General features: G+C 55.7%; 1 protein-coding gene across 1 annotated transcript; it reads right to left on the bottom strand.

Annotated features, from left to right (window-relative positions):
• Window positions 1–230: 230 nt before the first annotated feature.
• Window positions 231–25,844, bottom strand: CACNG3 (calcium voltage-gated channel auxiliary subunit gamma 3). The gene is made up of 4 exons (XM_082064532.1): window positions 25,581–25,844; window positions 4,163–4,246; window positions 2,870–3,010; window positions 231–1,684 (listed from the first exon to the last, which is right to left on the bottom strand). Exons 1-4 carry the CDS (start codon window positions 25,789–25,791, stop codon window positions 1,173–1,175), a joined length of 948 nt encoding a protein of 315 aa, XP_081920658.1. The 5' UTR covers window positions 25,792–25,844; the 3' UTR covers window positions 231–1,172.
• Between the last annotated feature and the right edge of the window lie 639 nt (window positions 25,845–26,483).

Here is a 26,483-nt window from a genome sequence, read left to right as displayed (position 1 = left end):
CTGCACCCCCCAGCTGCTGCTGCCCAGCCAAGCCCCCCACAGGAGAGCAGGGCAGCGGCTGGGGGGGCTGCTCCCCCTGACCCCCGCAGCCGGGGAGCCCCAGTCCTGGGCACCCCACGCAGCCGCAGAGAGGCTGAGGCTGCCGTGAATCACCCCTGGGACACGCAGCTCTCCTGCTGCCCGCAGCGGGGTCAGCGCGACCCATTCAGCCGAGTAACTTGCTTGCCAAATTGGATGATTTTATTGTTATTTTTCTCATCGATCTCCCAGCCATTATAGAATCATACACCATCTGCACGTAGCCCACGGCCCAGCCACCAACCCGGCTCCTCCTGCAGTACCACCAGGTCAAGCGTCGCCTCCTTGGTTGTGCCCAGACAGCAATTTGTGACTGTGTGTATATTAATTTTAGGGAATTAATTCATTTTCTTGCAATATTAGAGGTTAATTAAATGCTGGCTAATTGCTACCAGTCATTAGAGGAATTTTGCTCCTGAGTCCTTTCATGGCCTGAATGCACCAAAAGGAAGAAAAAAGGAAAGAAAGAAGGAAAGAAAGAAGCCCTTTCAAGACCACAGAAAATTGCGAAAGGATGTTTCTTCCAACCTGACATGACAAAATTGAATTCCAAGCTATTTAATGCATGCACGAAACGCCATAGAGAAACCCAGCCCGAGCACTCCATCCAGCATGACAGGGAAAGAGGTTTCGTAACATGAACACTCACTATGGCACCGACTCAGTGCTTCAAACTCCGGACTCCCAGGCAATTTCGCTTAAATGTAACTACCAGGTTAAGAGTTCTCACAGACAGGGCTATCGCCAGCATTTCCATGGGACATACAGCTAAGGTAACACTGCGATTATGAGCAACATTAACGATGGAGACCCCAGGAAGGACTGTCCCGGGTGGTGACAGGGCCCCGGTCAGTCTGCAGGGGCACACGGCCAGGGTGACAGCGCAGCCCCTGTCCCCTCCCCGCTGGGGACAGAGCGGGTCCTGGTCCCACCATGGGCGCAGTGGCCCAGCCAGTGGCATTTTGGGAGTGAAAAACCAGCCCCACAGGTAGGGGCACGGGGAGCCATCTGGGTTCGTCCTTAAAAACGGGGTTTCACGGGTGACAGCGTCACGAGGATGATGCCATGCAGCCTGATGAGACGCCCTGCCCGCCTCAGACCGGCGTGGTTCGTCTGTTGGCCGGGTTGTTGTGCAAAGACTCCTTGAACTCTTTGGGGATGGAGTTATGGACCTGTAAAAAACCGTGGTCCCGCTCCGAGTTGAGCAGCGTCCCCATGGTGACCTTGGAGGGATCCCTGGAGAGGGTGAACATGGAGATGTCGGTGGAGGGGATGGCGCTGAAGGCCTTGCTGACGGGTGACATGTCCCGGGAGCGGGGCTCGGTGGAGCGGGAGCTGGACCGCCGGCGGAAGCGGTACCGGTACGGGGGCAGGCGGGTGAAGGCTGACTTCTTCAGCAGCTCCGAGTGGGACTTGGCGCGGATCTGGCGGTGCTTCTCAATGTACATGTGCACGGCGATCACCCCCACCATCTCAGCGATGATGAAGGACAGGGCTCCGAAGTAGAAGGACCAGCCATAGGAGTAGCTCTTCTTGGAGTCGCTCTGCCCTGGGTCCCCCGCATTGGCCGAGATGTAGACGATGATCCCAATGATGTTGCTGAGACCTTTGGGAGAGGATGAGAGGGAGAGGCACTCGCTGGAGCAGTGGGAGAGGGACGGGGACAGCAGCATCCCCAGCCCTTCTCCTGCCCACCATGACCCACGGGAGGCCTGGCAGGCAGAAAGGGTGCCGGGGGTCTTGGCTGCATCCCCAGGTCCCAGCGGGCACCAGCCCCCATACCAAAACCCCTCACAGGCCTCTGCTGCTGTCCCCAGTACACAGCTATACTCACACGCACCCAGTATACAGGTACAGTCAGGTGTGTTGGAGCAGCGGGAGAAACAGCTGCTATTTTGTTTAGAAAATGGCCATTAAAGAGCTGGTTTTGCTTTGCAGAGCTGGTCACTGAGCAATGGGCAGCAGGAGCTCGGCTGCCGCTGGGGCTGTGGCCAGAGCAGATCCCACCCGCGGGGTACAGCGGGATCGTCAGCATGAACCCTGGGTTACCGCAGCCCAGCAGCTCAGGGAAGCAGGGAACGGCTCCATCTCTTTTCACTTTTGTTTGAGCCTGGAGGCTTTACTAGGGATTTGGGCAGTTTTTGCTCCGCTAGCAGTGCTGTGAGGCTGGGGAGCGGCTGATGTATTCCTGGATTTACTTAATGAATCAATTATGTTCTTTCTGTTGTTTTCTCATCTGCATCAGCAGCTCCTGCCAGCTGAAGGAGGGAGAGTAATTTGTCTCTTTGTGGGGAGAAGAAAAACACAAAATAGAGCAGTTCCTTAAGACAAAGACATTGTCATACGATAATCAGTGGAAGCGCTGGGAAATAGCGCACAGAGGAGCGGGTGATCCAGAGGAATGGCAGCTCAAGAGTGGTTTTCCTTGTCAGGCTGCGGCAGCCCCTCTGCCCGGTGCTGCCAGCCCAACGCCTGCCCTTGCCTGGGGGTGATGGGGGGCAGAGCCCCCCAGAACCTGCCCTGGGGATGGCTGATCCCCGTCCTGGATTGTGGCACCAGAGACTCTCGGGGCAGAGCTGGACGGGCACCTCAAGTGCACAGTCGCTACTCGCCAGAAACCTCTGCTGGTTTTTTCCGTGCCGTGAGGATTTTTCCCCCAGGATGCGACAGCTCATGAACCCCAGAAATCGACAGCCCTGCATGACCTACAACCCGGCTCTGTCTCCTCGTGTCCTCCCGTGGTTCCACCCCCTGAGAGCCGCCCCTCTCCCACCTGCTGGGCAGCTCCTACCTGCAGAGACGAAGAAGATGCCGGCACTGAGGATGACGTTGTGTTTGCTCTTGTAGAACTCGCTGGCCGCCACGCACAGGCCTCCAAAGAACAGCAGACCCACACTGAGGATGGGGAAAATGCTGGACGCTCTCACTGCACCTGTGGGACAGGGAACAGGACAGGGTCGGTCCCCTGCATCGCTCCTGCAGCGGGGACTGCCGGCACCTCCCGCACCAGCACCCAGAAAGAATTCCTGCAATGCCATGAGGGATGGGGACACCCAGCACCAGCTCTGGAGAGCTACACAAAGAAGGGTCTTTTCTACTTGGCCTGCCAGAAGTTCAGCTTCCCAAATGACAGTAGAGTAATTAATGCAGCAAATCACTGCCTGCCGCACTGAAAATACACTGTGCCTTGGTTTGGGCTCTCATCCCTCTATCAGGGCCTTTATTAGAATCACAGAAATACAGAGAAGCCCCATTAAAATGCCATTCTGGGGGCTTTAAAATAGACTTTTTATTTTAAATGTGGGAGGGGGTGGGAGAAGAACTTAAACGCTCATCTACTAAAACTGCAAACCAACTCCATTAAACACGTTCCCCTCGTAGATGGGTGAGCGGAGCTGATGGCTCCCTGCGGGGTTAGAAAACATCTGGCTGAGCAGCAGCTGCATCCCGCAGGAGCTGCCACCCGGGTCAGGGCTCAGCACAGGGTGATGGGTGCCAGGGGGTCACTTCACCCCTGGGGATTCCTCCCAGCCCCAGCAGCTCAGAGCCAGAGATGCCAATGCCTCCGAGGTTGCTGCTGCCTTACGTTCTGACTTGTCTGGCAATCTGGGTGTTCAGACGAACCTTTAGCTGTGCAAGCTGTGCGCCTGCCACACACGTGCTGCTCTGCATGTCGGGGGAGCAGCGTTCGTGTCCAGCTTCTGTTATGCACATGTCTGCAGAGCCTCGGGGAACAGGGAGCCCAGCACGGACACGGCACCCCTGTGGCGACACACCAGGGGCCCGCAGGGTCCCTGTCCCCAGCAGCCCTTGCACCCCAACAAGCTCTGGCTGCGCAGCAGCTGCTGGGACTGGCCACAGGGACAAGTGCCAGACAAATGTGCCATTAGCACTGCCACTGCAGCGTGACATAGCCACGCTCAGCTAACCCAGAGGGTCACCGCTGCTGTGCACCAGCCTTCCACCAGCAGTGGGGGACCTGCTGGGTGAAGCTCCAGGTGCTGAGGGATGGAGGGGGTGCTAGAGCAGTGTGGGGTCCCCGGGGAGCACACGTGGCTGTGACGCACACAGAAAGCAGACTCACGGAGCAGGTATTCAGCCGTGTCTTGCTCGTAATCCGCATCCTCGGGGAAGTGGTCGATTTTCTTGCACACCCCTCGGAAGGTTCCTGCAGACACACAAGCCAAGAAACCCTCATACCCCTCTGCACTGCTGGACGTGCCACATGGGGCCAGCAAGGCAGCAGCCCTGGAGCCACTGGGGCAGCGCTCAGCACCGGGCTGCCAGTGACCCCAAACACCGCCCTTGGGCCCCGGGGACACTTTGGTCCCCAGCTGCTCCTACAGCAGCGGAGACCAGAGCAGCCCCACTGCGGTGGCACCAGCACTGCCGCCTGGAAGCACTGGGGAAGGAGGCAGATGCTTTGGCATCTGCTGGCCTCCCACTTTGCATTTGGGGAAAAAAAAAAGGCTTTTTCTGTGGCTTTTTTTCCTTCCTGCCTCTGAAGCCAAACAAATGCATTTTGCCTTTAAACACCTGCCTGTTTGCTTCGGCTTTCTCCCCACTGCACTATCGGTCTCAGCTCTCTCCTGTGCCAGAGCCGTGTAATTGAGCACAAGGAGAAAAAGCCAAGGCCAGATCAGGCTCGGGCAGGAGAGCCCTGTGGCTCAGAGGTGTTTGTGGGACAGCCTGGGAAGGGACTGGCTGTGAATGGGCTCTTGCCTCTTCTGCTCATCCATCCACCAGCCCCAGCAGTCTGGTGCACGTGCTACTGATGGGCAGACAGAGAGAAGCTAAAGGCATTAAATAACAATAAAAATATCTCGGCTGTGCCCAGCGATTTGTTGTGATGGATGCAGCCCATCGCCTCCTGCGGACACTGCGAGCCGGCTCCTCAAGCAGCTCAGTTGGACACCGAGCACGGCACTTGAGACCTGCTGGGGACTCAGAGCCCAGCTCGTGTCATGGTGCTGGAGGGAACACGGCTCCTCAGGGCCGGGGCAGCAGCAGCCACTTCCATCCACAGCAGGGGTGTAGGAGTGGTTACATTTATACAGTTCTACAATCACATTCAGCCCTTTGAAGGCAACCGTGAGGCTGATGGTGAAAATGAGTTTGACACCCCTCATCTACAGGATCCACAGAACCGTCTTCTCCAGAGCAAGCAGCAAAAGATGATGCTCAAGTGTGCATGATGCTTCCCCTGTGGTGCCAACAAACGCTTGATGTTATAAATGGGGAAACTGAGGCACGGAGCATGACTTCTGTGGAGTGGCAAGGGGCAGGGAGAGGTGGGAGGAATTCCTGCAGCCTCCACACAACACCAGTGCTGGAGCACATGGTCAGGTCACACCGGCTCTGTCCCGTCTCCCATGGGACCAGAAGGGACGTGCCAGCAGAGGACAGGGCTCCAGGAGAATCCAGCCCATCCGGTGGCACGCTGCCAGGCTCTGCTCTGCGATGGGATGGGGGGCTGAGCGTCATGACAGGCATCAATTAGACCCTGGAGATGAAGCTCTGGAGGTGGGGAGCTGTCATCCAAGCAGGAGACACGGCATCTGAGGGGGAACCACTTGCTCCCGTTGCTTTGGGAACTGTGGGCGAAGGGGAAGCTGGAAACCGGTGCCATGAATGGGGCTGGGGAGGCACCGGGCATGAGGAGCATGGCAGCTGTACAGCACAGCCCCATCCTCCTTCTCCTCTCAGCCTTCTACCCATCTTCTCTGAGCTCCTCCCTGTACCCACCAGCAGGGCTCAGCCTCACATCCCCCAGAGCTGTCCCCCACATTTGTCCCTTTAGCTCTCCAGCCATCAGGCACAATGTGCCAGAGTGGGATCGTGCCAACCCACAGCACCCTAAAACAGCCCAAAACACCCTGCCAGAGCCAGACGGACACGCAGAGCCAGTGTGCGCCTGGACACACCTGGTCCCCCACCCCGTGACAGCCCTGAGGTTTCTGGTTCCAGCTGGTCTCTAAACACCTCAGTCCTTGCTCTGCCTCAGAGCCCCAAACCCCGACCTGCTCTGCTGGGACAGATTCGCCCCCTTCGAGTGGCTGCAAAACTCCTGCTGGCCAGGGATGCCTGCGCAGTGTGAGGGACTTTGCAAGAGCTTCTCCAGAGGCTCCAGCGCTGGAACATCTCCCTCCGCAGCAGCCGCCTGGGTAGGGTTGTGGGGCCAGTGTTCATCACTGATTAACGAGAGGAAACTTCTCCTTGGTGCCACGTGGGAAAGGAGTTTAGAGACAGTCAGCCCATCAGCACTGAGTGCAAATGAGAATATTAATTTCCTTGGGCTCGATCTCTTTGAAGTTCTCAGAGGCTCCTTGTGCTGCTGAGCCCCCACCAAACCCCACAGCTGGCACCTCCCTGCCCTGAGCAGAGCCCGGAGGCCTCGCTTCTGGTGCACACAATGTCTAAGGTAAATCTGTGAACACGAGGGATGAGGGAGAGCCTTAGAAAATGAAACACATGCAAGTGAAGGAGATGATGGAAGGTCAGATGCAAACACCTCCTGTTTGCAGGCTGGCAAGGGTGCAGGGCTCACCCGGGGTGCAAAGATGATACACCTGTCCATCCATCCCACTGCAGTAGCCAGGACCTGCACCTTGCAGGTGTGGTTTAGCAAAATCTATGCCCCCGCAAGGCGAAGGGACCCCCAGCCCAAGGGAGACAGGCAGCAGCGCGGGTACGGGGTTTGCAGGAGGAAGCAGCCCTGCCGCCTGCCTGTGCTGTCCGGCTCCACAGCATCTATTTCACACTCTGACATTTATTTTGGTTCCTTTACTCCCTCTGTTCATTAACCGATGCTCGTCACCATGGCAACACCCGAGTCATCTGACACACAACTTCCCAGCTCCAAACAAACACCACAACAAGGCTGAAATCGCAGGAAGCCCTCCCTGACCCCCAAAGTGTTCCCCGAGGATGGAGCCCTGCCCCTGGCGGTGCAGGTGCAGAGTGCTCGGGGCAGGAGGGGGATGCTCCTGGCCCTGGCTGGGGCTCATCTGCCCCTGGGCTGCTGGGCACACCCTGAGCCCCTGAGTCCTTGACCCCTGGGGTGACAGATGCAGCTCCAGGCTTTTCAGCTGGGCCCTGGTAAAGGCAGCATTACAGCATCATGGGCACCAAAAGCAGCATGTTTTGTCCAAGTCCTTAACCTCTGAGCCTCCTTCCCCTGCCCACGGTTCCACAGGGAGGACTCAAGGCAGAGGCTATGATTCCTAGCTCTGTGCCAGTTCTGACCCCTGCCAGAACCAAGGCCGTGGCTGCACAAGATGCTCCCAGGGCTCAGTCCCTGCCTAGCACTGGGGTGGCCACACACAGAAATCAGCAGGGGAGCACTGGCCAGTGTGGGACTCCCTGGGACCCCATCCTGGCTTGGGCACAGGCTCAGCCCTGCCAGCACCTCCAGGCAGCACCGCGTCCCTGGCAGCATCCAGCCGCGAGCCCTCTGCCGGGACCTGGCTCCCCAGCAGCTCCTGCTGTTCAGAGGGCTGGATGGGGGGCTGCTGCCGCCCCCACAGTCCCCCATCCCTTCATGCTGGGGTTGTGCTCCTCTCCCATCACAGGAGGAAGAGGAGAGCTCCTGCTGCCAGGGGCTGCTGGTTTTGGCACATCCCAGTCTGCTCGCGAGTGATTTCCCAGCTGCTATCCCTGCCTGCGACCCGGCTTCGCGCTGTGGGCGTGAGTCACCCACCGCGGGCTTAATTCAGCTGCTGCCGGGAGAGTGCCAGCAAAGGCAGCGTGCCGCTGCCGTTATTCGTTCCCTGCTCAGCTGCCTCAGTGGTAGATCTGGGTAATTTTCTCCCCCTATTAGTGTGAATCCCTATTAGCCAACTTAGCTCATGGCTGCGCTCCCCTGCCCAGAGCCTGCCGCGGTACAGGCGGCTCTGCACACAGCAGCTCTGCTCTGGGGCTCCTGGCTGGGGCGCGGGGCCATCCCTTCACCTTCCTCTGTAACAAGGAACCAGACCTGCCCATCCCCTTGTCCTGCCAGGTCCTGCTCAAGAACATGGGGGCACATCCAGCTCAACCCCCCCGACAAGCACACGCTGGGGTCCCCAGAAGCACGAACAGGCAGGGACAGTGCTTGCCCAACAGGCACTGGCAAGCAGACATGGAAACTACAGCTTGAAGCAGATGGACAAGTGCCAGCCACAAAGCCTGCAAGATAATACTCCATCACATTACACAGCCCCCCCATTTCAGTTTCCTCCCCTCTTCCCATGGGGGAACATCCTTGGTGCCCCCTGCCTAGGGGTGCCCGGGGCACCCTGCCCAAGGTGCCATCAGTCAGCTGCCACCTCCCTCCTCGTCCTTTGCAGCCAATGCAAACCCTTGGCCGGCAGCAAGCAGCGTCCATCCCCACTCTGCGCCAGCCTCGCTAGCTCCGCTTCCAGCTCTTCATTTAATGGTCCTGCTTTGATCCAGGGGCCACCCCTGGCAAGCAGCCGGCCCAGGGACAGCCAGAGCTTCCCCTCTCCGGTTGGCAAATCTTCCAGGGCATTTCCCACCTGTAAGCACCGTACGTGGTAATGGGAGTGCTGGCTGTGCAGGGTGTCCCTGCCCGGTAGCTCCAGACTCACAACAGCGAGCCCTGCCTTTTAGGTAACATCGGATTTAATTTGGAAGAGATGAACTCATATAACACATTTTGTATTTGCTGGTTTTGTAAAGGCATCCCTTCCTGCAGGGCTGTTTTCCTTCCCACGCTCTGAGTGATTCTTCGATCCCTCTGGTCCCCACCAGATCAGAGCATCCTGGAGCCGCACGTGAACTAAGGTGAGCATCGCCTGCCTCCCGCCCCGCGGCCCCGAGCAGGGCTGCCTTGCACAGTAACGCTTTGTTTTGGAGACGTCTCCTCGCTGCTGCGCTACTTTGTTTGTAGTTGGATGTACATACTCTCTGCACTGCATTTACTGGAGAATGCAAAGGCAATTAATTGATTTGATCTCAGGTCTTTTTCCTCTCAAAGCCTTTTTCCCCAGGGAGGGGGTTGTGAGGGAAGTACGATTCTCATGATGGTGGAAATATGGCCAAGAATATTGATCCTAACTCAGAGAGCCAGAAGACTAGAGAGGTCTAGTTATGGTTTTAAAACCTCATTACTCCTAATCCAGTGGAACAGTTTTCCAAGGACTATTCTGGTTGCTACTGATCAGTGTGTAAACTAAGACTCAGCCTTGGGAAGAAGAGCTAACACTATTATTAAATGCGAACAAAATTCCTCTCTCCCCTCGTGTGGGTTGGCTCAGCCAGGAGAAGTCCTGGGGCAAGCTCACCTTCCAGTCCTCAGCAACTCCTGGTGACTTCCAGTGAGTGATCTCCCAAGTTTTGGTTTACAGTAATGGCCTTCCTAAAGATACTTCGTCATGCCAAATCCATTCAGAGGAAGTGGTGGGGCCATTATGGTTTAAGTTTTCTGAAAATTAATATTTGCTGGAGAATCAGAGGTCCAAACTGAGCTGGCAAGTGCTGGTGTACGAGCCTGCGGCACATCCTCAGAGATGCTCAGGCTCTGCTCTCCCTTGAGTAACAAGAGCAAGACACGTAAATATCTCCAAGAAATTAAAACTTCAGGGCTCATCTTTTTTTACCTCCCACCCACCTCCCAGATGCTTGGAGAGATGGAAAGAAATTCATCCTCCCTCTTTCCCCAGCTCCATGAGATCCTGAGGCTCTTTGCACGAGGTCTCTGGTGTCAGACTGCAAAGCTCTGGGCTGTCAGGTCTGTGTTAGACCCAACCACTGCCCAGGGACCCGCAGCCACCACCCAGAGCGCAGCTCAGCCTGCGAGCAGCAGCTCTGTCCCATGTCCCCAGGAAGGGCTGCTGGGTCCCAGCCACTCCCCAGCATCTTGTTCACCTCCCACATCACAAACTCTTTGATACAGCCCAGTTCCAAAGACACCACAAGCACCTTGGAAGAGCTGCTTGAGCCAAGGATGCTGCTCAGCTCAGGAAAGTGTCTGCTCTCCTCCCACAGCAGGGAAACCTCGGATACCCAGGAGAGTGACCTGTCCTCGCCGTCAAATCGGTTTGTGACTCCTCAGACCATAAGCTGTCATCAGTTTACACATCCATTTGCTTAAACCCCACTGGAGAACAACTAAATTAAGGCAAAAACCTACATATTAGTTTGAAAGTCCTCCCAGCTCTGTGTTGCTCCCCAGCCAGCAGCTCTCTCCAGGCTGGGATGGATGCTCAGCTCCCCACCACTGGCCAGAGAGATGAATCCTCCTCCCCAGGAGCGAATCCTCCCCCGGCACATCCCCATTGCCCCAGCAGCCCCACGCCAGCTTCCCACCTGGGTACTGCTGGCATCTGGCTCCATCTCTACTTCACACTCTCTCCCCCTCTCTGCGGTGGTGGTTTGTGTCTGAGCAGAATCACCTACACAGATATGCCTTTTCTAAAGGATTTTTTTCCTGTGGAAAAAACCCAAGTCAAATGGAAGGAGTGCAACAGCAAGGAGGCGGCAGAGGTGGCTCTGCGGTAGCTGCTGGGTGCCGAGGCCACCACAGACACACATTTGCACCATGCACAGTGCAGACACACATTTGCACCGTGCACAGCCGTCCAAGAATGGAGCCCTGCGTGTCCCCAGAAGCCCAGTGTGTTAGGGGAGCAGCGCCCAGCTCGGCGCTGCCGTGACGGGCATCCCCACGGGGACACGGCGGGGTGGCCGTGGGCACAGCCCAGGCACTCGCACCCAGGGGTGGGCTGGGAGCTTCTGCCAGTTTTAGCTGCGAGGTGCCAGTGATCAGCATGTGTCACAGAGACTTTACTCCCTCAGCATCGCTACAAGGAAAAAAAAAAAAAGAAGAATCTACATTTTGACAATGACTCATCATCTCCCATTCTAGAATCTGTGGGGTTGTTGCAACCTACACAAGGCAGTTCAGAAAAGCAAAACAATTCTGAATAATAGAGGAGGAAAAAAAGTTTGGAAATGATGGGTAATTTCTAGCACTCTGCTTCAAGGGTTTAGCTTTGTTTTTCTCATTATAAAAGTAATCAGGTAATGCTCTGGAGCTGCCTCCCAGGGTGTCCCCCTGCACTCCTCTGGGTGTCCCCCTGCGCTCCTCTGGGTGTCCCCCTGCGCTCCCTCCCTCCATCCTTCCACGTGGCTGCAGCTCATGGCTGGGAAATGCCCCACCGCAATCCCAGGGATCCTGCTCTAATCCCTTTAATGAACGTTTTAGATTCACTTGGGTTCACTGATGAGTGTCTGGGAAGGGTTTGCCTCCCAGCATGGTCCTCTTGATCGGTCACAGGGGCACCAGCTCAGCCCTGGGAGGCTCCTGGATCACAAAGCCTTTGACCAGCAGGATGCGGGGAGAGCGGGTCTGTCCCCCCTGCCAGACACCCCTGCAGCAGCCAGGGATGTGTTTGAGAGCAAAGATTTTGTTATTGCTCTTTCTGCCTTCAGCAAGTTGCCCTTTATGAGCATTTCTGCCTGCCTTAAAACAACTCCTCATTTAACTTGTTGAAATTCATGCCCTTCTTTTTTTTCCTCTTATTTGGACACAACTTCCACACATCAAGTAATGTATTTTGCTCTCCTTTTCTCTTTCACTATAATGTCTTTTTGGCCTTCCCTGACACTGCGCCCCTAGCCTGGCTCCGGTGTGTCTGCAGCCACCGTGGCCCATCAGCCCACTCCGGTCACTGAACAACCTCACCGGATTAAACTAAGACCTGTGTCCCTGGCTGATCAGTGCCCAGAAGGGACCAGGTGGGAAAAACAAGGGTCGAGAGTGTAAAAACCTGGGATCCTCTGGTTAAACAAGTCGCCAGTAATTCAGACAGAGGTAATGCAGCAATCCGGGGTGCTCTGGTATCTGCTACAACCCCAGCTGTGCAGAGCCCAGATTGCCCAGGGACTGCTTAAGCACCTCTCTGTAATGAGGAGGAGAGAAAGCTGCATTATGATGGGAAGCTGGAGGTTTCACTTCACCAGTATTAAAATGTCCTCCGAATTTCTAAAAACCTATAAATGACAATTTCATAGCTCTGAAGCGTGGCATCTAGCACAGGGGAGTTCTATTTTAGACTCTGTGTTGACAGCTGAAGGGGAATGGATCACAGAATTAAAAACTAGTTGCTGCTCAAGTCCAAGCAATCATGACTTGATTACACTTCTTATGGGCAAACAGAGTAAGTCCGAGGCACTCCTATATATTCCTGGTGATTTGAAATGTCAATTCACAGAGCAAAAAACAATTATAAGCCAAATCAGTTAGGAGAATGGATTTAAACATAAAAGCATGACTATGAATAGCAAATGATTCAAGAGTGTTTTACCCCAAAACTCATAACCGAGACTGGAGTTTGCGTCAGTTTAAAAACTGCCTGGCTAATATGTAAACTGCTATAAAAATAAAAAGATGCCCAACAAAAAGAAGAAAGGAGATATTCATAACTCTGAATATAAATCAACAGCTAGAAATTGTAGAGCACTGATAAAGGACTCAAACAAACAGTAGAAAAACCATCAAAACATCTTTCTTGATGCATTAGGATGAACAACAACAACAGAAAGGAGCAATGCGATCGCCCGTTCCCAAACACAAGTGGCAGAAGTGTGAGTCACAGGCCTGAGAAATGTTAAATAACTGTTATTACAACCGCGACATTTCCTATTCAGCAGATTCACATCCCAGAGCTGAAAGAGACGCTCAAGGAGCCAACTGAGCAATTAACAGTGATGCCTAATGCCTGGCTGGGGTGCTCCCGAGAAGGGAGGATGGAAATGCTCTGTGTGGCTGCCCACGTCTACACCGGTGGGACTGGGAACAAGGGGACAGGCCGTGGATGCGGAGCAACAAGGTCACCAGTCACCATATCAGCTCTAGTGCAGCTGGCAGGAGTGTCGGTGATGGGGACTTGGGGGTGATGATGAGTGTGGTGGCCAGATGAGCCGACCCAGTGCTCGGATGCACAGCAGCCTGGCTAACAGCTTCCGAGTTTTATTCCCTATTTCAAGGTGAAGCAACTGCTCAAATTTGTGACTAATAGCACGGTCTGTTTTTCAGCGAGGATTTTAATAAAAGCAGGGAGGGTTCGCAGAGGCTGAAGGTGCGAAGGGGTGCAAGCAAACCCCTCCTTGCTCTCCGCACAGCCCCGTCTCAGCCCAGCACTGCAGATGTCGAATTGCATTCAGGGCTGTGAAAAGCAAAGCATTTTCCAAAGGAGCCCCACAGTGCAGAATATCAAGGCTAAAAATATGCAAATCACCATGGAAAGCACTGTCAGAGCTTCAGCAAGACTAGCAAGTTGCCAAAAGGCAATTTCGAATATCCGAGCTCGCTGTACGAGGCACTAAAAAGGTCACTATTTCTGAAATAAGGATCTTTACAAATAAACACATTTGCTGAGGACTCAGTGAGTCATGCTGGAGCGGAGCACAGAGCATTTCCAACCTAATGCTTTTGACAGGCCACGAGCAGGGCGATCTTTTCATGTTTACAGTTCATCAATACTTTTTACAGCTGCACAGTCAATCTTTAAAGCACATTTAGCCTGGGAGGAGGCTCAGCAGGTTGTTTTCCTTGCAAAACTGATATTAAATTTAATTTTTTCTTTCTCTTTTATAGCACTGATTTGAAGGTGTTGAACTTCAAAAACGAGACTGCCACTCAAACACCTGCCTTTTTAAAATATATATATATATATATATATATACATATATATATATACTTCTGTCACATTTCCCTAACGATATAAATATTTGAAGTTTTCAGCTGCTGCACTAAAAGGGACTCAATCCATCAAAGTGTATTTATTTCAGGGGATTCAGTGGGCATCGTGCTGCCTGTTTGCTGGTGCGGGAGTGGGGGTGCTGCAGCCACCGGCTCCCACGTCCCTCTCCCGGCTGGACCAACCCTGCTGCGCTCAGCTAAGCCAGGGTCGAGGTCAGGTCTGCACCAGCCCTGCTGGGCTCAGCTAAGCCAGGGTCGAGGTCAGGTCTGCACCAGCCCTGCTGGGCTCAGCTAAGCCAGGGTCGAGGCCAGGTCTGCACCAGCCCTGCTGGGCTCAGCTAAGCCAGGGTCGAGGCCAGGTCTGCACCAGCCCTGCTGGGCTCAGCTAAGCCAGGGTCAAGGTCAGGTTTGCACCAGCCGTGCTGGGCTAAGCCAGGGTCAAGGTCAGGTCCACACCAGCCCTGCTGGGCTCAGCTAAGCCAGGTTCACGGTCAGGGCTGGGGCAGGTCCTGCCCGTGGGGTGAGCTCGCTGCCTGCTGCAGGCAGAGCTGCCCCCGCACCATCTGCAGGAGGGAACAGAGCCCCAGTGAGCTGCTTCCAACGGCCCAGATGGGGAGAAGTGATATTCAGGAGTAGCACCATAGTCTCACTCCCGGCTTTTTTTGGAGAACAAGAAGGGACAATCCCACAGACTGAGCGTTAAGAGAAGACTTTGCCAGTGAATGAGTGAGTGGCACCAACCTTCCCCCTCCAAGAAATACAAGCTGCCTGCCTGTGCCTCGGTGAGCTTTACAGAAATTCAGAGTGATTTCCATGGCCCAGCACTCACCCTGCTCTGCTGCCGTCAGGGGCTTTGCCGTGGGGGGGCTTTGCCCTCAGAGCTCCCTGAGGAGCAGGCAGCGTGTCCCTGCCCGCGGCAGCAGTGAGGGCAGAGACAGGAGGATGGTGTGTCCTGCCCATCACCCATCGCTTGGGGATTCCACAGCACCAACACATTGCAACCAGCTTCCCTGCCCCTGGGAACTCTCTGCTCAAGGCTGTCCCTTCTCTGCACTGGGACACCTCGGGGCAGGAACAGGACACGCTGCTGTGATAAACCCGCTTCCCATAGCTCAGAGCAGGGTGATCTCCCCGAGCTGCTCACACCATTGCCTTGGCCATAAACCAGCAACACCTTCCCCCAGCTGCCCAAATCTGACTCAAAGCATAAGACACTTTGCATAGAATAACTCCAAGGCTTCGAAAAACCCCAGCTCTGTCCTTCCAGGAGGCAGCAGCAGCCAAATAGAGATTTGAAGGGCAAGAGAATTAAAACATAAACTATTCTGAGATGGATGGGAATGCAAAGAGCTTCACATCTCGTGCCAGTGCTTTCCATCTCCTTCGTATTCTGCATTAAATCACACAGAAGGGCCCATCCTGCAGCTGCTGAAGCAAAGTGACATTTTGCCATTGGCTTCAAGGCCAGTGGGGCTGTGTTCCGTGTCACAGCACGGATGGGTTGTGCCAACCAGAGGCACAGGAACCCCCTAGCATGGGGGAGCCCCCGGGATGTGCACTGCTCCACCAGCACAGCACCGCACCAGCTGCCCCCCCTGCCTCGGCACTGCCCTGGCTCTGCCGGCACCTACCTGGGGCTGCTCCCAGGAGTAATTACCCCATTTTCAGGCAGGCTCATCCCTCAGCGCTGCTCAGACCCTGCCACACGTCCCTGTGGGGAGTGCAGTGCCCTGGCAGCCCTTTCACTGGCTCTGTCCCAGCTGCACCCATAGCTGCTGCCAAATTAATGCTCACGGCACACACCTGCTGGCTCCTGGCCATGGGTTTGGCCAGCGGCACCGAGGGCAGGGCTGTGGGGACGGGCAGTCTGTGCAGCTGGGGACCAGCCCCCACGAGTGTTGGGTGACTGCTATCGCTCCCCATCCCTCACCCACTCCCACCTCCAGCAGCTCTCTGGGGCCAGGGGGCTTTCTGTGGGTCTCGTGCTCGTTATCTGCCCTTGGTGCTCAGTGTGTGGTCCCTGGCCTCACCCTGCCTCACCAACTGCCAGGACGGAGCTTTCACCCTCCGAGGGCTCTCTGCTCAGCCACGGCAGCACGGGAGCAGCTCAGACACTCCTCTGGCTCCCACACTGAGCCAGGGCAGGTGATGCTGTCCCCATTTCACAGATGGGTAGCGGAGGACTGGAGAGATGCAGATCACAAGCATCTGTTCATTTTGGGTGCTCAGCTGGAGCTGTGCAGAGCTGGGGATTTCACAGCCCTAGAACAGGCTCTGCGCGGGAGGTGCTGGCACTGCCGGAGGGGCTCATCACAGCGAAACGCAGAGCCCCAGGAACAAAGCCTCTGGATGCCAATGGGACGTTCTGCTTCTCCTGTTTTCTGGAAGACTTCTCCTCATCCTGAGGGAGAGATCTGTCCAAATTGACAATGCAAATAATTTCTAAATGAGTGATTGAGCTTGCACACCCTGAAAAGCCCTTGCTTAAGACACAAGGCTGCTTTGGAGATCCATGGTGAGCGGCACAGACACAATACCCGACATATGCGCGGAAAAACTGCCGTTTTATATACGCTGCACCTGTACTGAACTGCAGGTGATGGAGACCAGCTTACAGGCACCAAACGCATGTGACAGCCATGGCCACCACCTGTTTGAATGGGCAGAGAGGGACACTCTGTTGCAGAGGTCCCACACCCCAGCACACTGTACCGCACTGTACTGTACCACACTGTACCACACCATGCTGCACTGTACCACACTGTACTGCACCACACTGTACCATACCACACCATACCACACTGCACCGCTTGCTCCCGGGCTGAGTGCTCGCTGCTGTGCGGGGCTCCGGCATGGAGATGCTGACACGTCTGTCTCTGTCTCTCACTTCAGCCCCAGCGAGGCAGAACAAACACGAAAGCCATAAACCCATACGGCACCGTCTGTAGGGATGCACAGATGCTCAGCCAAGGGCGGGGACCAGCCCTTCTCCTGCGGCTGGCTGGGGCAGTAGCAGTGGGATTTGGGGCAGGTTGGGGTAATGTGCAGAGTAGATATTGTTTTAAACTATTATTGTTATTATTTAAAATTATTGAAAACATGCATGCTACCTCCCCTGGGCCTCACTGGAGCACATTTTCATTGCTTGGTGACAGCAGCAGGAGACCCAGTTCCGGCATCTCTCCTAGCTGAGAAGTCTCACAGCCCAGGCTGCAGCTTTCCTGCTTCCTACCAAAGGTGTAATCACTCCTGTTCTTCTTTAGCGTTTCAGTTGGAGGAAAGGCCAAAGACTAATGTACGGAAAACACTTTCATCCTTGGCTGACGCGTGCTGAGGAATGACAAGAGATTCTCCTGGTGCGGAGAGAAGGAGCCTCAGGGCTGCGAGAGGCTCCCAGACCTGGCGGGGGGAGCGGGGGGTCCCGTTGGGGGCAACCCTGCTTTGCTGCCCCGCAGGGTCCCCGTGTCCCAGCCTGCTCTGTGGCAGCATCGCACTGCTCAGTGGCACCACCTGGCACAGCTGCTGCGCTGCGATAAGGTTTGCTCGGCTGAGCGAGGCTGTTGGGCTAATGGAGGGTTTGGCAGGGACGCTGTGCAGCCTGGCAGGAGCCACGGCCCTGGGATGGCAACGCCAGAGCTGCTGCAGGCGCCAGGGCAGGGAACGTCGCCGTGAGATTGCAGTCTGTCTCACCAAGTGTCAGTGACCCTTCCCGGCTGGGCATGCAGCCCCAGGGACAGGGTCAGGCAGGAGCCAGCCCAGAGGGAAGGCAGCCAGTGACTGTCACAGCCCCTTGCAATTGCTCATGCAACGATGTGGTGTGATGCAATGGATGATGCTGATGCATCAAAGCACTCTGACAGCTGCAAAAAAATAACGGTAATTGGTGTTTAACAGCCAGGCAAGCATCAGCCAGCCTGTCCCAAGGGGCTTCTGCTCCCTTGCCGGGAGGGAACCCAGCCCAGGCTCTCTGGGGGGAAATAGAGGTGCCATCCCAGAGTTTCCATCTCTAACAGAATCACTCCAAAGGACATGGGATGGTTTAAAGCACAGAGCATAACTGTGGCCTGAACTTTTCATTTAGAAGATGTTGTTAAACACCTGCTGCAAGGAGATGGTTAAAAGGTAATGCAAAACAAGGAAATTTTGGAAAGCATCCCCAGCTCCTCAGGGCTGAGCCACCAGCCCGTGACACATGTGGTGTTTTATGCCATGGGGTGTGTGGCAGCTCTGCCGGGGATGCAGCAGCCGGCTGCTCCTCCTAGAGCCACCACAGAGCTGTCACCATGCACCAGCCACTGAGGAGACACCAGTTGTCACCCCAGCACTGTCATTCTTATCACAGCAGGTGTCTTCTTAATCAAAGACATATCTCGAGATCCCCGCTGCTGCGGTTCCCCGAGCGACCACGGCTGACTGCAGCCCAAGCGGTGGGAGCGCAGAGCGAGCGGCAATGGACACGTTCCCAGGGTGCCTCACCCAGAGAAAAGCTACAGAGAGCCTCTGGTGCTGAGCCTGAAGTGTCGGCCAAAGCAAACCCACCAGGAACCCTTAGGAAGGCACATAAAACCACCCTCTCCACACCCAGCACTAACCCAAACAGAGTCAAACAATGGCTTCAGGGAGTCTGTTTCCAAATGTCATTTTAAAAATTCACGGGAGTTGTAGATGTTGTAGCACAGCTGCAGCTCTTTCCACCGGGTGAGTGAGGCAGCGGGTGGGCAGGAGCCCCCCTGGTTTCTCCAGCATGGGAGAAACCCCCCATGAGCGCAGCCCAGCTCGCTTGTCTGCCTGTGGGTGCCTCGGGTGACTCAGTGACCGGGTGGGCACCTTTCCCCTCAGAGCTCTTTGACTAACTCGCCCTCAGGACCCAGCAGCACCGATGTGTGTTAACGACAGTGGATCTATCGCATCTGCTGGTGCGTGGCCGTGAGTCAGCCAGAGACACTCATGGACAAGGGGAGACAGAGATTTAAACCCCCATCAAGACGAACCCCTCGAGCAGGCACTCAGAAACTCCCCTCTACATATGGGTTAACACATTTACATAATTTTAAGAGCAATTTTGGTTTTCCTGAAAAAGGAGGTTAATGTCTATTTATGAAGAGCACATCGTGTTCATTAAAAATCTATGTGAAATCCATACGAAAAGTAACCACCGAGATGGCAGAAGCACTGAGCAAGGTTAACACCATGGCTGTTTCGCCTCATCTCATCCCAGATACCACAGGCAACTGCAGAGCACCCCTGGTCTCCACACCTGGACCATTACTCTGAGACACAAAAGGTGACCAGTAGTGCTAAAGAGCCATGTGGTCCAGGGGGCTCTGCTGGTGGCAGGGAAGGGTCTGTACCGCATAGACCAGCAGAAATGATGCTGTGTGCCCTGCCAGGAGCCATACAAGAGGCAAACACTAATGAATCCACCAGGACACACACTGCAAAGGGCAAAACTCCTGCAGAGAGAAGGGCAGTGATTTACCAGAGGCCACATAACTCTTGGTAGAGGAGCCAAGCACCCCTCCCCACTCTCTGGCTGCTCCCCACAAACATCCCAGCCAGCACCCACCGCCCCAGGGACCGGGAGAGGAGGATCTGGCACCAATCTGTGGGATATCCTCCCCCAAACCACCGCCACGCTCCAGCCCCAGCGCTGGGGCTTGCAGCCTTCATTAGCCAGCCCTAATTATTTACAGCCGTAATGGAGATAGTGACCTTGCATGGGAAAAAAACCCACTTGAGCCTCATTCAAATTCAGACTTCCACCTCTGTTAAACAGTAGCAGCTCTGGAGATGACAGACTCTGCGCCACGCCTATGCAGCAATAAACCGCCTGTTTCTGAGCTGTTCACAGCATACATTCCACTCATCACGTGCTGCTCACAGGCAACATGGGAACCAGCTCTCCACACCACCTCAAAAGGTGGGATTTTTGTCCAGAAAAATGCTGCAGCAGCCCAGGAGGGCAAATCTGGCAGCCCCTGTTCGAAGTGGTGGTTCCTCAAAGCAGAACCGGTGGCCGGGAGCTGGAGCCCAGCTCCTCTCTGCCCAGGATTTTCACGGCTCTCAGCCATGTGCCACAAGAACACGGGTCTGGAGCAGACCAGGGTCCAGCCAGCCTGATTTCCATCTCTATCAGAGGATGGTAATTAACGCTTATTCAATGTGTCCTCCGCCAAGCCAAGGTTCGGAGATTTCCTAAGTCAGAGGTTGTGCCTGGGGCATCGCCAGTGACAGCCGACAGGACACTGCAGGCGTTTGTTCCATCCTGTTGTGGCCCCGGTGACACCACTGACGCCCGTGCCGGGCACGTGGCCTGTCCTGGTGGAGAAGCTCAGTGGGGAAGGGCTGTTAAACCTTTGGTGTGCTAATTGCATCAGGTATTCTCAAATGAGGAATGGGTCCCTCTTCGACTTCACTCATCGCTATCGTCCTCGATGCCTGCAGTCTCTGCTTTCCATCACACACGTTAACTTGACACTGCCCAGTTCTCACGTGATGAAGAGCAAATAACATTTCTCCCTCATCTTCCCAAAGCTCCCAGGCTGTCACATCCCTGTCCTGTCCCACCCATCACCTCCAGCCCACAGCCCTGGTCCCCATGCGTGGTCCCTCTCCTTGCCGTGGTGCCAGAGCTGGAGAACATCCTCAGGACAAAGCCACATGTGGTGGCATTGGATGGGGACCGTGCTGGAGCAGCTGGCTGCAGGGAGGCTGGTCAGGCTGTGGACGGGGAGCCTGGAGTCACAGCAGAGACACTGTCACTGTCACCAGTACTGGCAGCACTGCGGATCCAGACCAGGAGGGCCAGGGAGAAACGTTCAATTGCAAGATGCGTTGTTGATGAGAATCTATTACAGACACCAACCAGACAGAGGAACAGGATGAGCAGCTCCTTAAACACCCACCTAAAATGAGTGGCGAGAAAAAGTGCTCGATCATGGATGATTGCAATCTCAGGGACATTTGCTTGGCGCTTTTAAAAATTAAAGATAATAACTTTCTAACAGAAACAATATTGCTGTCACCTTGGGGAAATTCTCTGCATGGCCTCACTCAGGACTGAGAGGAGCTGGAAGCAGAAGAGCTGGTAGCTGCCCAGGGGCAGCTGCTTCCAGCCCAATTTAACGCCTTCGGTGCAAATCAGCTCAGCAGAGCCAAAAAGCACCATGGCCACAAACAGCTGGCGGAAATGTGGGTGCAGAAGCCCGACTATTACTCAGGAGCAAGGGCAGAGAGCTGCCTTGGGACCCCAAAGACCACTGAGAGGGGAACTGGAAACAGCAGTTAAAACAATTACAAATTAGGACTTTTGATATTGCATGTGGCTGATACGACAAGTTAATGGGATTAGTTCAAATAAATCTGCAACCAAAAGGCTTAAGCAAAACCAGGAGGAATTCTTTAGTCACATCAGAAGAAAGAACTTTACCACTGATGTAAATCACTATCAGATCATGACAGTGCAACTGTCAGTCATAAAGCAGAAGTGACACACAATTATTTATTCATCGGATACTTCTGTTCTGTGCGTGATGAGTAGGTTCCCGTATTCCGGGAGGAGTTGGGGAGGATGCTGAACAGCGACTATCCAGTGTAAACATGAAAGCAATTGGACTAGAGAACTTTCTCCCAAGAGCGTTCAGAGAATAGGCTGAGAAGTTTTCCGAAGATCTAAAATGGATTTTAATAAAACTTGACATTCTGTTGAATTGCTGGAAGACAGGAAAAACTGGTTTAATGTTTAATCAGTCTGTGCCAGGAGGATGGCAATGGACAGCGGTGGGAGCTGCGTCCCCAGCATTGCCTGTGGGTTGCTGGGGTGGGCAGTGGCTGGAGGAACCAGGGGATGAGATAAACGTCAAACACCCTTGCGGAAAATAGATTTATCAAACTTCATAAATTTTTCTTGATATGGTTACAAATTCAGTTGATAAAGGAAATCAGTAACAAAATACATTTAGAGTTCCACAGAGTATTTGATTTAGCTCTCCTGAAGAAGTAAAAGACCAGTATTATGCAGAATCAACAGCGCCTTATTAAAGGGGCTGGGAGGCAGATTGCAGAGATTGTACTTTGTCATCCAATGGGATATTTCTACATGAGGTTGCCTGTTACCAGAATAGTGTTCAGCTATAATAATATCTTTATCAAGACTACTGAAGAAAACATGAAATAATTGCAGGTAAAGGAGGCAAACAGCAGAGACTATCCCGATGTTCAAAGGAAGCCTGACGGGCTCATTTCTCTTCCCTGTGCACCAGGGACTGGCAGCTGCTTCGTCAGCCAAAGCCTCCGGCACTGACCATCGACCTCAGCCGCAGCAGGGGTTGCAGGTCAGGTGTAGAAACAGCAATATTAGGGTTTAATCTAGACAGGATCCCCTCAAAAAAGACCAAAACCCAAGCAGAGCTCTTTGGGTTGGGCAGGGATGAATTATCAGCCTGGCAAAGGCCGTGTTGATGCTGCTGGGGGGATGCTGGAGCGGGGCTGGAACAGGCCCAAGCAGGACAGCTCAGCTGAGCAAGGGCTCTGGTCCCCGTGTCCTTGCAGAGCCACAGGCAGACGTGTCCCCTGCAAACCCCCCATGCCTTCTACAAACCACCCCATGTCTTCTGCAAACAGTCCATGAGGCGGGCAGAGCAACGCTCATGGTCTTCCAGAAATGACAGAGCACTTTATTCCAATGAGGGAAATGAAGGAGGAAAGGAAAAGTACCACATTGCCTTAAAATATGGTATTTCAAGCAGTCTTGGCCAAATCCTCCTGCTCCTTCTGCCTGTTTCAGATCTGCATGATGCCATGGAGCTGGTCCCAATCTGTACCACGCAGCATGAGGACAAGGAGGCTCCCTGCGTTTAATGATGCTCAATTCAATTAAATTTGATGAAAAACAAAGTTCTTCTACTTTCCTAAAATGAACACAAGCCTAAGCAGCTATTTCTCAACTTCAGCTTTCTCCCTGAAGTGCCGCGCATTTCCCTGCCTTTTATATTTACAAGGAAGTCACAGAGGAAAACAACTGATCATAAGCAGCCACAGGGGAACACACTGGTCACGTTTGAGCGGGAAGTACAAGACAACACCTACTAAATAGTCACGTATTGTAAAAGTGATAATTAGAATTCAAATGCTGCAATTTAAAGCAGAGGCTACCCTGGCACAGCAGTCTGGGAACGCCTGCCTGGGCTCCAGATATTGAGCCAACGACTAATTTGTATTTTCCAGCGTGGGTGTCTCTACATAGGTCTGCAGCGGCTTCATTCAAGATTTATCCGCTCTCGCCTATGGGCTTTTGATGCTCACGTGGTGCAAGCGGCTCCCACGCAGGCGCTGAGCGTGTGTGACTGACATGGATTTAAAGAGCATCTGCGACGGAGCGTGTACCCAGCACTCACGTCGGGCATTTCAATAATCTGCCACGCACGCTCAGCCAGACAAGCAACTGGAGCTTCCCACTTAATTCCTCCGTCGTTACACACATTAGACCCCTGTTATCAGAAAGCTCAAAGCCGAGGCGCTTCCCGATGGGCAGAGAGCACTACTTGGTGCTAAAAGCATCTTCTGCACCACAGGAGAACCAGCCCTTTCAACTGACCACATTCATTCCTAGCACAGGATGACAGAGTGCAACCTCTCTGTTTTTCAAGCCAGATACAATGAGTGCACAGAAATGAGAGGCACAGTGGGGCCCTGCCAACAGGAATTAGACAGGACCTGCTGCACATCAAAGTTGGGGGTCTGGGGGCTCTGCACCCGGTGCTCTCCGGTGCAGGACATGCTGGCAGAGACACCAGCTGCAGCAGCAACCCACGATGCTCAGCTTGGTGGGCTCAGCCCCTGCTGCAGCACCATCCTCCCTCTGTGCAGAACATGCATGAGCTCTGCACGCTGCACAGCTCGGCTGGAGTATGTTTTCCTTTCCCAGCATTGCATCAGTTAACGGCCTGTGAGACACCAATGCAGTTCTCCAGCAGAATTCAGGAGGGTGATGAGCAGCCCTGCTGCACCACCCAACACCATGGCAGTCCCACGTGCCCACCCTGAGCCCTGGATGGGACCCTCCCTGCCTGGTGCTGCGTGTTCCCTGCAGTTCCCATTGCCCACCCGTGCTCTCTCCCGCACGCAAGGGATGATGGAGCCCATGCCCGGCACGAGGCCTCGACTGCCACAGGTACGGCTGAGCAGCACCAGCACAGCACTGTGCGGAGCTGTGAGAGCACCAGCCAGGGGGGAGAAGGTGCAGTGGGGAGTGATGAGCCCCACAGCGAGCACGTGCCCCACTGCTCCCAGCTCCGGGCTTGGGGCGAAGGGCTGTGATTCAGCTCTGAGCTCTGGCATGGCACTGTTAAACCCATTCCCGATTGTGCTGTGCCCAGGAGACCGGGGCCTCACCAGCTCCTTCCAAAGCAGTGATTTATCACAGTGAGGGGAAACATAAAACATTTGCTGGAAAAAAAAAAAAAAACAGCCAACAAAACCAAGAATTTTGGAAATTACTCATGCCTCCAGCGATCCCATCTTTCACAGCCCTGGCTCCTGCCTCTTTGGCTCCCTCAGCCCAAGAGGGGAGACAGATTATCTCAAATTATTTATTATGGAATTAGAGCATGATCCAAACCCTCTTTGAATCAATAAGAAAGCTCTGACCAACTTCACTGGGTTTAGGACCGAGCACCAGGAACAGATCGGGTATTTTTGCATCCGTGGCCATGACTCACCGAGAACTTTCCAATGTGGAGGGAGCAGCTTGGCCACCACAGCTTGCTTGCCCCCACCAGAGGCATTGCTCCCAGGCTGAGGGGAGCCTGCCACCCCTGGGGCCCTGCAGGACAAGGGGGCAGGTTCCCCCAAGTACACAGGACACCAACTACTACCACTAATTATGAAAGTTACAGCACAGTGTGATTCCATCAGCCATTTTTTGCTGCACAGGTCCCAGCACCTGGCTCCATTCAGGCTCACATTTAAGCACAGCTTGTTGTTGCTCATCTAAACCTCAACCAGTAGCTTTTGGTCAAAATTGCCCCCAAAGCACGGCCTGCGCTGCAGGAGGGCAGCGGCTGCAGTGGGCTCTCCAGCCAGGGACTGCTGTAGGAGCGAAGCAATGGAGAGAAGCAGTGAGGCCAGGCAGGCAGGAGCCCGGCATGGGCTGCAGCCCCCAAAGGATGGAGAGACAAGCTGCGGTGGGGCAGCAGCAGCACACCTTGCCTCGCTCTGCTCTTCAGAGGGGGTGGGCTGGCAATGGTGGCGGAGATCGGCTACAAAAATGCCAGGTGAGATGGGCTCCCCCCTGACAGGGACACAGTGCCTGCAGAGCCTGGGAGAGGGGGAGAGGCTGAGGGTTTTGCTCGCTGAGCGATTCACATGGAAACAGTCCCTGGGGCCGGGAGAGGGACCTGTGGCCTCCCAGCCTGAACTGCCGGCGGCAGACACGCACCGCGCTGCCGGGGCTGCGCAGCCGGGCCAGGGCACGGGGGGACCCCAGCGCCCGCTGCCCGGCTCCTCTCGCCCCGCGCAGGGTCCTACCTGCAGGAGCCACCCGCCAAGTTTCCCCTCGGCCGCGGCGGTACCGCCGCCAGCGCCGGCTCTGTTCCCGGGGAGCGGGGGCGGCAGCCGGGGCCCGGCCGGGAGGGATGCTCCGCTCGCCGGCCGCGGGGGCCGGGGCTCGCCGGGGGCCCGGCTGTGGGGTGGGGGGGTCCCGGGATGCCCCTGCTCTCCCCCGAACTTTTGGGCAGGGCCCCGCGCGGGGCCGGGGTGAGGGGGGGACGGCGGGGCTGTCCGGCCGGGCGGTCGGTACCTTCCAGGCAGCACGTCCTCCACAGCCCCGAGTGGGTCATCACCTCCTCGTTCTTGCGGCTCGTGTCGTTGTCGCTCGTGGACTTAGTCCTGCACACGCCGCGCGAGTAGAGCCAGTAGTCGGTGCCCACGGCGATGGTCATCAGGCTGAAGGCTGCGAAGGCTCCCACCGTGGTGATGAGCATCTGGACGCCTCTGTCACACATCCTCATGCTGCTTCATCCTACGGCGGCGGCTCGCAGGGGAAGGGCCGGCGCCGCCGCCCGCCGCCGCTTTCCGCGCTCGGCGCCTCATGCCCCCGCGGCCCGCGGCGAGCCGGGCCCCCGCGGTGGCGCCCGCCGAGCCCCCGGGCTCCCGGCCGGCATGGCCCGAGCGGCGGCACGGAGCGCAGAGCGGCTCCGCCGTGCGCCCGCGGCGGGAGCGCGGCGCCTCTCCCGGCGCCTCCCCCGCGCCGCCCGGCCAAGGCATCCGCGGGGGGCGGCGGGGGCGGGGGGCAGCGGAGGGCGGGCCGCGCGGGGCCGCGCCGCCGGGAAACCGCCCCCCGGCCGGCCGGCGGCGGGGACACCGCCCGGGGATGGGGACCGCGAAGGAGAGCCCACCCCGGGATGCCGGGACCGGGCGCGGAATGACCCGGGGGGAATCGGGTGAGGACGGGGACCGGGCGGGCGAGCCCACCCCCGGGTGCCGGCATCACCTCGGTGGTGCCGGGCAGACACCCGCCCCCAGCTCCCCGGTACGGAGCAGCTCGGCTCCCCGGCTCCTCCCGGCCTCGACCGGGAGCCCTGGAGCGCGGTCTGACCCGGTGCCCCGGTGCCGTAGCTGTTGCCCCGGCACTGCGCTCCCAGCACCGACACCGCCCCGGGCACCCGCAGCCCCCGGGGTGGGGGCACAGCACCTTCCGCCC

Source organism: Streptopelia decaocto, assembly GCF_964273445.1.
Source record: "Streptopelia decaocto genome assembly, chromosome: 13".
In the NCBI taxonomy this organism is placed as follows: domain Eukaryota; kingdom Metazoa; phylum Chordata; class Aves; order Columbiformes; family Columbidae; genus Streptopelia; species Streptopelia decaocto.
Note: the sequence above shows the minus strand (reverse complement) of the source record. Positions and strands in the feature narration are given on the sequence as shown.